Source organism: Chlorocebus sabaeus, chromosome 24 (assembly GCF_047675955.1).
Source record: "Chlorocebus sabaeus isolate Y175 chromosome 24, mChlSab1.0.hap1, whole genome shotgun sequence".
Lineage (NCBI taxonomy): Eukaryota > Metazoa > Chordata > Mammalia > Primates > Cercopithecidae > Chlorocebus > Chlorocebus sabaeus.
Genome location: NC_132927.1, coordinates 49654369 through 49667674, shown reverse-complemented (window position 1 = coordinate 49667674; position 13306 = coordinate 49654369). Strand labels below are relative to the sequence as shown.

The window sequence follows — 13306 nt, the reverse complement described above, 5'->3', positions numbered from 1 at the left end:
CTAGCTTTATTTTTATCTGATAGGGCTTATCACTGTGTGTCATGCCATACATTTTACTTATTTGTTTATCTCTTCCTCACTGAAATGTAAGCTCTGTGAGGACAGTGATCTCCACCTGTTTTGTTTACTGCAAATCTTCAGTACCTAGAATAATTTGTGGTCCATGGTAGCTGCTCCAAAATATTTGAATTAATGAATAAAGGAATGAATGAGAAATGTACTGCTCAAGTTCACCCTGTTGTGGGAGGAATCAGATAGGTAAAGACATGGTTACCAAATTGTGTGACAATAACAGGTGCTCCAGGAGTAAAGAGGAAGAGTGAATGTGAAAGGTTGTAATGAAGGCTTCTAGGAGGAGATGACACCTAAGGCTGAGCCTAAAAACTGTGAGTTCCAGTTAAACTAAGTTAGAAGAGAAAGATTTCAGACAGAAGGAACAGCACTATCAGGGACATTGGGATGAGAGAAAACATGTTGCACACTCATTCATTCATTCATTCATTCATTCATTCATTCAGCCTAGGGGTGTTGAGAAGGAAACAGAAGATGAGACCCAGATTTAATTCATGGATGACCAAGGGGATGGTGGAATCACTCATTGTGAGAAGGGATAATTTGGTTTTGGACAGGTTGAATTTGAGATACCTCTAGAATTTTCATTTCAGCTACTATATACCTTTGAAAAATGAACTTAATATTGGAATAATCCCTAGGTCTCCCCTCCCCCACCTGAAGTGATTTGGCATACTAGAAGAGCTAAATTGCCTCTCCAAACTCTCCTTTACTGTGTAGTTCATGACATGCTCCATGCTTGTTTTTTCCTAAAAGCCTTTAAGTGCCCCTCTCATTTAAGAAAGTACAGGAATAATTAACCTTAGCGTCTGAGACTAAAAGTTACTCTACTCTTCCTGAGCACAGTACAATCTCAAATCCTGAAGAAAGTTGTGTTTCTATCCTTTCGCTGCTTTGTTCTTTGGGGTATATTCACTGGATTTTGGAATTATAAGACAAAATTTATTTATTATACCATTCTGTTCAGAAATTCAAATATCAAATTATAGACTTCAAGGCTTTTCTGATTTAAAAAACAATGAAGCTGGGTTTCCTCTGAAAAAAGTCTCTTGTTTAGACTTTTTTCAGGCACACTGTATCATGGTTTCCTGGTTTATATATCACCATTACTCTGTAATGCCTGCCTCTGTGTAGATGTGGCAGAAAGACTGACCAGTGATTCTTTACACATTGGGTACCCTTGAAGACCTCTTTAGTTTGTAGCTGAAGGAACTTTGCACAGTAGAATTGCAAATCACTGTTGTTCTGAGAGTGACTTGTTCTGCCCTAATTGGTCTGCTTGCTGCTGTTGCTTCTTAACATTTCAAAGCTATGCAGAATTAGGTTTCCATGTGTCTTTATAGCATTTCTTCACTTCAGCTTACATTAGAACATCTGCTTAACCCTTTTGCTCTTACCTAGCATATGCCCAGCAGAACTGTCTTGCCTCCAAATGTCATTTTTATTTTTGCCAATGGCATGCTCTTATCTCATTGGTGATCTTGGGAATCATAGAATTTTAGAGTTGGACAGCACCTTAAAGTGGGTAGGATGTAAATACATTTGTCAGAAAAAAAAAGAAGATGAATTCAGGGACACAGTTCCAACAGGTCTAATATTTCAGTATAAAGAATTATCTTTCCAAGAACATTCAATTAATTACTTTATAGAGATTATGATTATATCAGATGTCACAAACTATGGCCCACTACTATATTTGTTTTTGTAAATAACATTTTATTGGAACAAAGTCATGCCGATTTGTGTACATATTGTTCTGGCTGCTTTTGTGCAATCATAGAGTTGAGTAGTTGCAATAGAGATTGTATGTCCTGCAAAGCCTAAAATATTTTGTTATCTGGTCCTTCACAAAAAACGTTTGCTAATTCCTAATTTCAACAGTTTAAAAACTCATTTCGGCCAGGCGTGGTAGCTCACACCTAAATCCCAGCATTTTGGGAGGCTGAGGCATGCGGATCACCTGAAGTCAGGAGTTCAAGACCAGCCTGGCCAACACGGTGAAACCCCTTCTCTATTAAAAATACAAAAATTAGCCGTAGCTGGGCATGGTGGCAGGCACCTGTAATCCCAGCCATTTGGGAGGCTGAGGCAGGAGAATTGCTTAGACCCAGGAGGTGGAGGTTGCAGTGAGCCAAGATCGCACCACTGCACTCCAAGCATGGGCGACAGAGCAAGCCTGTCTCAAAAAATAAAACAAAACTCATTTCTCCCAAGGATAACATCAGTTATACTAATGAAATAAAAGAGCAATGTAAGAATCTTTCCACCTACCATGTTTATCACCGACTTGTCATTTTCATCCTTTTTCAATTTATTTTTTAAAAGTGGTTTCAACTGGGCATAGTGGCTCACATCCTTAATCCTAATACTTTGGAAGGCTGAGGTGGGAGGATCACGTGAAGCCAGGAACTTGAGACCAGCCTGGGGAACATAAGACCCCTTCCTATAAAAATGAAAAAGTCGGCCGGGCGCGGTGGCTCAAGCCTGTAATCCCAGCACTTTGGGAGGCCGAGACGGGCGGATCACGAGGTCAGGAGATCAAGACCATCCTGGCTAACCCGGTGAAACCCCGTCTCTACTAAAAAATACAAAAATCTAGCCGGGCGAGGTGGCGGGCGCCTGTAGTCCCAGCTACTCGGGAGGCTGAGGCAGGAGAATGGCGTGAACCCGGGAGGCGGAGCTTGCAGTGAGCTGAGATCCGGCCACTGCACTCCAGCCTGGGCGACAGAGTGAAACTCCGCCTCAAAAAAAAAAAAAAAGAAAAAGTCCTATGAAAGTCCTATAAAAATATAAAAAGTCCTATAAAAATAAAAAAGCCAGGTGTGTTGGTACTTACTTGTGGTCTCCCAGCTACTCAGGAGGCTGAGGTGGGTGGATGACTTGAGCCCAAGAGTTTGAGGCTGCAGTGAGCTGTGATCACACCACTGCGCTCCAGCCTGGGTGACAAATTAAGATCCTGTCTCTAACAAAAAAAAAAGAAAGAAAGAAAAAGAAAGAAACAGTGGTTTCTGTTTAAAGAAACAAAAAGCAAACAAAAAAACTCTGGAGATAGGTAGAGAGCAATTGGTTATTTCAGTTGCCTTTTACTGTGTGTAGCTTTTATATTTAGGAGAAAGTCATCTTACAGTGTGCTGAGCTTGTTACTATTTCTGTGCCATTTTTCCAACCATTTTGTGTTCCTTCACCAGATTTTTTTGTGTTAAGATTACCTGTGCATTTCCTTCTGGTACAAGTTTCCTGATTTAGTAATTTGTAATGATTCACTATATGTTATTATTTTCTCCAGTGTCGGAACCTGCTTAATTGCTATATTGGTTTATATCTACCCATAACAAAAAGTTTTAAAGAATATAATAATTTTTAAATACTAAGCTGGATATTTATAGTGTAGAGTAATTACTTGAGAAAGTTGTACTTTAATTTTTCACTTTTGGTTAGCTTGATCCTTCTGCTCAGATTTCACCAATTTAAATTCTAAGTTACTGAAGTTCTGTCCATGTTAGATCGGTTTTCTTTGAAAAAAAGGATTTTTGTCATTATTGTGAAGCTTTTTCATAATACTTGTATTTGTCAGTGTGAATTCTATCTATAACCGTGAAATTATTATTAAAGTAGAAAGTGTTAGAGCAGCGATGATAAAATAATTCTGAATGTCTGAACATCTGTGTTACCACTTCCACATTTTTATTAGTTCCTGAAGCATATTGTCTTTTGTTGTTGTTGAGATGGAGTCTCGCTCTGTCACCCAGACTGGAGTGCAGTAGCGCGATCTTGGCTCACTGCAACCTCTGCCTCCTAGGTTCAAGCAATTCTCATGCCACAGCCTCCAGAGTAGCTGAGACTACAGGCGCATGCCACCACGCCCGGCTGGTCTTTGTGTTTTTAGTAGAGACGAGATTTTACCATGTTGGCCAGGATGGTCTCAAACTCCTGACCTCAGGTAATCCACTGACCTTGGCCTCCCAAAGTGCTGGGATTACAGGTGTGAGCCACCGTACCTGGCCAGCATGTTGTCTTTTTAAAGAGGTGTTTGTGCCACTAAGATGTATGTAAATTCTTTTTTTCTTTCTTTTCTTTTTCTTTTTTTTGAGATGGAGTCTCACTCACTCTGTTGCCCAGGCTGGAGTGCAATGGTGCAATCCCAGCTCACTGCAACCTCCACCTCCCGGGTTCAAGTGAGTCTCCTGCCTCAGCCTTCCGAGCAGCTGGGGTTACAGGCACCTGCTACCACACCTGGCTAATTTTTGTATTTTTAGTAGAGACAGGGTTTCGCCATGTTGGTGAGTGGTCTCGAACTCCTGACTTCAGGTGATCCACCCTCCTCAACTTCCTCCAAAAGTGCTGGGATTATAGGCATGAGCCATTGCCCCCAGCCTGTATGTAAATTCTACATTTCATACTTAATGTAGGTTGTCTTTTTTCAGTCCTTTGATTAGTTAACTGTGGCCTGATCGCCTAGGATACTGGTTTCAAGTAGACAGTTTTAGGGCAGACATTGTCCTCTTAGTCACTTTTATCTTCTTTTCTTAAAAATGCTCAGAAATCTTAGTTTATGTGGTCAGAATGAAAGACTCAAGTTAACAAATAATATGGAAGTATTGGCCAGGTGCAGTGGCTCATACCTGTAATCCCAGCACTTTGAGAGGCCAAGGTGGGTGGATCACCTGAGGTCAGGAGTTCAAGACCAGCCTGGCCAACTTGGCAAAACACCATCTCTACCAAAAAAAAAATACAAAAAATGTAGCTGGGCGTGGGGCCATGCACCTGTAATCGAGGCACGAGAATCACTTGAACCCAGGACACAGAGGTTGCAGTGAGCCTAAAACTGCTCCACTGCACTCCAGCCTGGGTGACAGAGTAAGACTCGTGTCAGAAAAAAAAAAAAAAGAAAGAAAGAAATATGGAAGTATTGCAACTGTAGAATTTGTGAGAGGAAGCCTGGGCTTAATTTCTAATCATTAATATTTCAGTACCTGACTGAAGTAACTGTAATGTGGCAAACTATAATGATGTACAAGAACTGACACCCAAAAGTGTGAACAAATGCAAGAATTCATATTATCTGTTTTCTTTCTTTAGAGAGTCAGAGGTCATGAAATATGACAAATATGATTCCTTACTGATACATTAGTACAATACTATAAAATTATTAAGGCCTATCTCAAAAAGCACAATTTTATTTATTTTTTTTATTTTTGAGATGGAGTCTTAGTCTATCACCCAGGCAGGAGTGCAGTGGCGTGATCTCAGTTCACTGCAACCTCTGCCTCCTGGGTTCAAGCAATTCTCCTGCCTCAGCCTCCTGAGTAGCTGGAATTACAGGCACGTGCCACCACACCTGGCTAATTTTTTGTATTTTTAGTAGATACGGGATTTCACCATGTTGGCCAGGCTGGTTTTGAACTCTTGGCCTCAAGCGATCCACCTGCCTTGGCCTCCCAAAGTGTTGGGATTACAGACATGAGCCACCACACCTGGCCACACATGTTTTTATAACCATATAATTGGGCTGTGTATGGTGATTTACACCTGTAATCCCAGCACTTTGGGAGGCCGAAGCAGGAGGATCGCTTGAGCCTAGGAGTTCAAGGCTGCAGTGAATTATGATTATGTCACTATGCTCCAGCCTAGGCAGCAGGGCAAGACCCCATCTCTACAAAAAAAAATGTTTAAAAATTAGCTGGGTGTGGTAGTGCACGCCTGTAGTCCCAGCTACTGGGGAGGCTGAAGTGGGAGGTTTACTGGAGCCCAGGAGTTCAAGGCTGCAGTGAACTGTCCTGTGCCACTTGCATGCCAGCCTGGGCAACAAGGCAAGACCCTGTCTCCAAACAAACAAGCATATAATTGGGCCAAGAAAATGTTATATTTCCCTGAATATTGTAAGGAGACTAACTGGAGAACAGTCCCATTCTAAATTGACCTTTTATTTTTCCCTTCTTCAGTCTTCCAACCTTGAAGTAGTCCTATCTGTTGCCTTAGATACTGAACACTGCAGGCTACAATTATACAATGAGCAGATTGATTAAACTGCAAATTTAAATATCTTAGAATTGTCAGTGCCATTTGATAATGTTGTATATTGACTGGTCAGCTACAACAGGAGACTGGTCAGCTGTCTCCTGTTTCCTACAACTAATATTTAGCATATTTTTTCTTTCAACAAATATTTCTTGAACTGCTACCCTGTTCCAGGTGTTGTTCAAGTTCCAGGGATACAGCAGTGAATGATAGAAGGAAGAACCTTGCCCTCATGGAGCTTACCTTCCAGCAAAATACTAATTGTTACATGAGGGTTGGTTAAATATGAGCAGTTACTGTTGTTGGTGAATGACTGTTCTACCAATTTGCCTGGAACAGCCCTATTATAACACCCATTTATTAGTTTAATAGTCATCCCTTTCATTTTCAAAGGGTTCCCAGTTTGTAGAGTAAATTATATGACCGTCCTTGTTCTAAACCTTTCGTGTACATTAATTCGTTTAATCCTCACAGTAACCCTATGAGGTATATGAGATTATTAACATCATTATACAGGTGTAGAAAGTGAAGCACAGAGAAATTAAATTAACCTGCCTTTGATGGGAGTAACTTGCAAAACCAGAATTCAAATCCAAACAACAGCTTGGTTCCTAGTCACTCTACTAGACTGCCTCCATACTACTGTTCTAAATCTTTACTGTTTTACTCTGCCTGTCATCTTTCCTCTCCCCAGCAAAGTAAAGCAGGTAAAGTAATACCACACATTCGCAGATGAATTTATGGTTCTGCAGAGTGAATTTTCTCCACTTGCTACTCCCTCCTTTACAAATCTGTCTTCCTATCTACTCGGCCTCACTTTATCCCTCCATTTCATAGGAATGGACATCTCTCCTCCTGTCTAAAACTTGTATTCTAGCGCCATCTCACCCTGCATTTTGTTGGACTTTGTCCTCTAAATTACTCTTCTTTTTTTCTTGGGCCTTCCATTTCCATTGTTCCACTAGCTTTTCCCATTCAGCACATGAAGAGGATTTTTTGTTGTCATTGTTGAAAATGTGTATCACTCTTTTAAGAATTCTGCTTTACTACTGGGAAAGGTTTTTAAAAGTTTATTAATAATATAATGATGATAAATGGCTGCTAATTTTTACCCTATTTAAATTCCAGGTACTGTATATAATCTCTAATCCTTTTAACAAACTACAGATATTTTACAGATGAAGAGATGGAAGCTCAATGGGCTACATAACTTTCTTAGCTTATGAATAGTAGCACTGAATTCAGTCTCGTATTTGTCTTAATCCAAAGCCCATTCTATTTCAAGTATAACATGCTAGTGTATCACAATTCTTATAGAGTTCCCTTGATCCTCTGCCTGTGCCTTATTGCCCTACAGCTCTCCTTTTTATAGAAAAGCTTTGTAAAGAAAGTATTTAATACTTGTAGACTCTTCTTGCCTTTCATTTACTTATCGATCCATTCTAGTCTAACTTCTACTTCTGTATCAGGATCCTCCAAAGAAACAGAATCTCTAGGAGGTTTTATATATATATATGATATAATATATATATAATATATGATATATATCACATATTAATATATATTATATATTATATATTTTAAGAATTCACTCGTGTGATTGTAGGGGCTGGCAGGCTGGCAAGTCTGATACCTGTAAAGCAGGCCAACAGGCTGGAAACTCAGGCAGGGTTTCTTCTCCAGGAAACCTGTTTTTGCTCTGAGGCCTTCAACTGATTGGATGAAGCCTATCCATATTACCAAGGCTAATCTCCTTTACCTAAATTCAATTTATTGTAATAATATTTACAGAGTAGCTTCTAATTACGCATAGAATCAAGATCAAAGTCCTTATCAGGAATAGAAGACCTCCCGTGATTAGGCCTTTCCTACTGTATCTCCCATTATGCCTCTCCCATTGCCAAGTCTACTTACCAAGCCATACTAAAATATTTATAGAGCCCCAGAATTGCCATGTTGTTTGCTTCCATGTCCTGTACTGCTGTTTCTTTTGCCTGGCATGTCCAGTACTTCTGTTACTTCCCTGTCTCCCTGCCCCTACCTAGAGCATCAAGAAAAATTATTTCAGCACCCAGTTCAGTCTTCTCCTTTGTATAACCTTCCCCAATTTCACAAAGAGTTTGATTATACCTCTTTTCTGATATCACTGTACCTTGTTCTCAGCTCTACTGTAGCACTTACCTACGGTATTCTTTATTTTTTGTCTGATTGTTGCCTTTCAGTAACCGTCCAGGTATTTCCACTGGCCGGCATATTATAGGCACTCATCAAATGTATGGCGGTGGTGGAGATGATGAGGCCTAAAGGATCACAGGTTAAGTAAGGCCATGTCCCCATATCAAGTTTTCGTAGGCTTGGATCACATATAGAGGAGAGTGGTAGACAGTTCTGATAGTCTCCCTTGTCCCTTCTAGAGGCTGCTGCGCCAACCTTAGCAACAGATTCTTTTTGATCTGTATTTTTTATGATAATCTGATACCTATTCTCAGCCTTCATATTGCTTTTGTTTTATTTTGCTGTATCCTTGAGGCAGTTAAAAAGAAAGGATACTGTTAAATTACTATTACATTCCATCACAAGAGGAATTATGCATCAGCTTGTTCTCATGTGATTCTCATGTGCCAAAAAGTATTTTCTGAGCCAGTAAAAAGAAAGTTTTTTTTTTGGGTAGTTTTTAAATCTTCCTGTGTCCCCAAAATGTCTCCATGCATTTAATGTCAAGTTAACCCAAGCCAAGGCTAGGTGCAGTGGTGCACACTTGTAGTCCTGGCTACACATGAGACTGGGACGGGGGGATCACTTTAGCCCAGGAGTTCAAGGCTGTAATGCTCTATGATCATACCTGTGAATAGCCACTGCACTCCAGCGTGGGCAACATAGTGAGACTTCGTCTCTAAAATTATTAGACGCTGGGCACAGTGGCTCGCACCTGTAATCCCAGCACTTCAGGAGGCTGAGGTGGGCAGATCACTTGAGATCAGGAGTTCCAGACCAGCCTGGCCAATGTGGTAAAACTCCATCTCTACTAGAAATACAGAAATTAGCCGGGCGTGATGGCAGGAGCCTGTAATCCCAGCTATTCGGGAGGCCGAGGCGGGAGAATCGCTTGAACCCGGGAGTGGGGAGGTTGCAGTGAGCCAATATTGCATCATTGCTCTCCAGCCTGGGCGACAGAGTGAGACTCTGTCTCAAGAAAAAAAAAAAAATTATTAGGAAAAATGTCAGTGTTAACTCTGAGAGAACAAATAATGGCTTTTTGAAGATTGTTAATAGAATAATGAAGACTTACTGTGTTTTTAACACGAAAATTTTAGGTGACCAAGGGTCCTGCTATAACATACTGGGGTCATAGGATAGTAGAATGGTCAACATCTCAATTTAGACATGTTACTTCTTGCTCTAAATACACTTGTAGATGCTACTTGTGGTGTAACTCCTTATGTGTTTAATATGTATCTGACTCTTGGTTTTCTTGATTTTTTAAATGGGTGAAGAATCTAGTTATGAATTCTTTGCCCTTTATGGAATGTGATATCTTGGGTTTTATTCCATCTGTTACTTCCCTTTTACTTACTTTTATTATTGTTTTGCATTGTGTTTGTAAAATAATGGCTTTGGCTTATTTTTTCCTGAACTTTTCTGCAGTTTGGTTTGAGTATCTGGCTTTGGGTACCACTCCTGAACTTGGACTCCATCTGTACTTGTGACTTTTGGAAGGCAGAAGTGAGTGTTTTCTGTGGAAGATGACTTTTTTTTTAATATTGTATATGTGTATCTTCCCCTCCCCTTTTTCGTTTCTCTTAAAAGACTGGAAAGAAAGCGGTTAAAGCAGTTCTGTGGGTCTCAGCAGATGGACTCAGAGTTGTGGATGAAAAAACTAAGGTAAGATTCTTTGATTTTGATTTATTTTATTTTTTTTTTGGAGATGGAGTTTCACTCTTGTCGCCCAGGCTGGAGTGCAATGGCGCGATCTCAGCTCACTGCAACCTCCGTCTCTCGGGTTCAAGCAACTCTCCTGCCTCAGCCACCCAAGTAGCTGGGATTACAGGGGTGTGCTACCACGCCTGGCTAACTTTTCTATTATAAGTAGAGACGGGGTTTCACCATGTTGACCAGGCTGATCTCGAACTCCTGACCTCAGGTGATCCACCGGCAGCTTCCCAAAGTGCTGGGATTAAAAGAGTGAGCCACCATGTCTGGCCTAAGGTAAGATTCTTATAAGCATAAATAGGACTCCTCATATGTTTTTAAAAATCTCTAATGATCAGATATAATACCCTTAAGCTGTTGAAAGGTATTATATTGTTGAAGCTTTATCCTTCCACTTAGTCCAAAGTACAATCTTCTGAGAGACTATTTAACGTTCAGGAAACCACTTTAGTTACTCATTTACTTTATGAAAAATAGTATTCTCTCAACATTTTGTTCTACATGACATAGCATGTCTAAGGTACTAAGCATTAGCATTTAGTGTTAAGATCTGAGTTCTATTTTTTTTTTTTTTTTTTTGAGATGGAGTTTCACTCTTGTTGCCCAGGCTGGAGTGCAGTGGTACAATCCCAGCTCACTGCAACCTCCACCTCTTGAGTTCAAACGATTCTCCTGCCTCAGCCTCCCAAGTAGCTGACTACACACACGGACCACCATGCCCCGCTAATTTTGTATTCTTTGGTACAGACGAGGTTTCACCTTGTTGGTCAGGCTGGTCTTGAACTTCCGATCTCAAATGATCTTCCTGCCTTGGCCTCCCAAAGTGCTGGGATTACAGGCATGAGCCACCGCGCGTGGCCTATTTTTGTTCTTACATTTTTTTAAAAAAGTTTTCATTCTCAGCTGGGTGCGGTGGCTCACGCCTGTAATCCCAGCACTTTGGGAGGCCGAGGCGGGCGGATCACAAGGTCAGGAGATCGAGACCATGGTGAAACCCCGTCTCTACTAAAAAATATAGAAAAAAAATTAGCCGGGCGCAGTGGTGGGCGCCTGTAGTCCCAGCTACTCAGGAGGCTGAGGCAGGAGAATGGCGTGAACCCGGGAGGCGGAGCTTGCAGTGAGCCAAGATTGTGCCACTGCACTCCAGCCTGGGTGACGGAGCGAGACTCCGTCTCAAAAAAAAAAAAAAAAAAAAAGTTTTCATTCTCACAAATTTGATATAAAAGATGATAGACTATCTTTTTACCGTATTTTAAAATTAAAAACAGATGGACTCCACATCTGAAATTTCTTCTTGCTCTGAAGAAAACACTATTTTAAGAAAATGATATTTGAACTAATTAACCTGGCTTTTGACTCAAAACTCAATTTAAGTGATGTCTTAAGGACTAGTAAATGGCTCTTTGGTTAACATTTACTTAGAATCCAAATAATATCTCAAATCATAGGTAGCATTTTGCATTTGAGAAAACAGTGATCCTAAATGCCTAAATAAGAATAGACACACAGATCTACCCCTAGAAAGCATAAGGTGTTATATAAGGACATTTAATTATTAATTAAAATTTCCTAGAATACCTAAAGTCAGGAAAAAATTTAACAAGAAGATAATTTTTTTAAAAATTCAAATGCCACTGAAAGGGGAGAAAGTCTGGCAGGTAAAAAGCAGTTTTGATAGGCAACTTGCCTGGTAATTTCAAGTGATTTAATATAGCTGCATTTTAGTTATTTGACCTTATATTGCATACTTTTTTTTAAGTTCAAGAGAAGCAATAGTCTTCAATTTTAGTACATTACTGTTGGAAACAGTGATCATTTTAATTATTTTTTGGAACTTGTGTAGTTTTCATTAGTGTTTGGATGAAATTTGTTACACTTGAAAGCTATGTATTTAATTGTTTTATACAATAGTTGGAAAGTAATATTGCCCCCTTGTGGCTACTCACACCACTGGCATTCATTAGTTTAGTTTTTTCCACACTGAATAGTAGTGATTAGTAGTCATTGGTGGCTTGTCACCATTGGGACCATCTTCCCACCTTGTATTTCGCTATAAGCAGGAACTAATACTATGTTGGGATCAGTATTTGTGATAACACCATGCCATGATCTGCACAAATTTTTGTGGAACAGAAGCTGAAATCTGAAGCCCTTAACCTTTGAGCAAGAAGCTCTGTCAGATTGCCTTGCTGTCCCATCTCCCAACTCATGTGTATCTTGATTCTGATAGTGTTCCTACCTTTTTTTTTGTTTTGTTTTGTTTTGTTTTTTTCTTTTTCTTGAGACAGTGTCTTCTTACACTGTCACCTAGGCTGGAGTACAGTGGCACAGACATAGCTCACTGCAGCCTCAGTCTCCTAGACTCAAGGGATCCTGCAACCTCAGCCTCTCAAGTAGCTGGGACTGTAGGCACACACCACCATGGCCCAGATATTTTTTTCTTTTTTTAGAGATGGGGTCTCACTATGTTGCCCAGGCTGGTTTCGAACCCCTGGGCTCAAGCAATCCTCCCACCTCAGCGTCCCAAAGTGCTGGTATTACAGGTGTGATCTACTGCACTCAGCCTAGTGTTCCTATTTGAGTATAGTAACTCTTAGTTTCTTAGAAAAAGAGATAAATGAATGGCCGGGTGCAGTGGCTTATGCCTGTAATCCCAGCACTTTGGGAGGCCGAGGCAGGCGGATCACGAGGTCAAGAGGTCAAGACCATCCTGGCTAACACGGTGAAACCCCATCTCTACTAAAAATACAAAAAATTAGCTGGGTGTGGTGGCAGGCGCCTGTAGTCCCAGCTACTCAGGAGGCTAAGGCCGGAGAATGGCATGAACCTGGGAGGCAGAGCTTGAAGTGAGCCAAGAACGCGCCACTGCACTCCAGCCTGGGCAACAGAACAAGACTCTGTATCAAAAAAAAAAAAAAAAAAAAAAAAAAAAGAGATAAATGAATTGCAAATGGAAATGTAATTGAACTAGTAGATGGAAATGAAATTTATGTTACAAAGAAAAATATTAGAAAAACAAGTTTCAAAATGACTGTTCAGTGTGTTTCACTTCCAGCAATAGCTAAATAGAGCTTCTGTTGGACTGACCCTCTAGCAAACAACTGTAAATTCTAAACAAAATAACCCAATTATTCAAAGACACTAGAAAATAACCCAAACAGATAGATTCTAGAGAGAAGCCGATACTTAGAAGAAGGAAATTGTATTGGGTGATTTCCCATTTCACAGCTTCTAGCTTAAGGATAGGTCCTAGTCTGTACCATATAGGGTAGCTCTAACTTCAGTG

At 40.3% G+C, this 13306-nt stretch overlaps 1 protein-coding gene across 12 annotated transcripts in view; it reads left to right on the top strand.

The window, feature by feature from the left end:
• Positions 1–13306, top strand: part of NUMB (NUMB endocytic adaptor protein) — a 190552-nt gene that overhangs the window by 157633 nt on the left and 19613 nt on the right. For all 12 annotated transcript variants that reach the window (XM_073011136.1, XM_073011138.1, XM_007987214.3 and 9 more), the window contains one exon: positions 9898–9972. In XM_073011136.1, coding sequence (XP_072867237.1) covers positions 9898–9972 — 75 coding nt within the window. The remainder of the gene's footprint in view (positions 1–9897; positions 9973–13306) is intronic.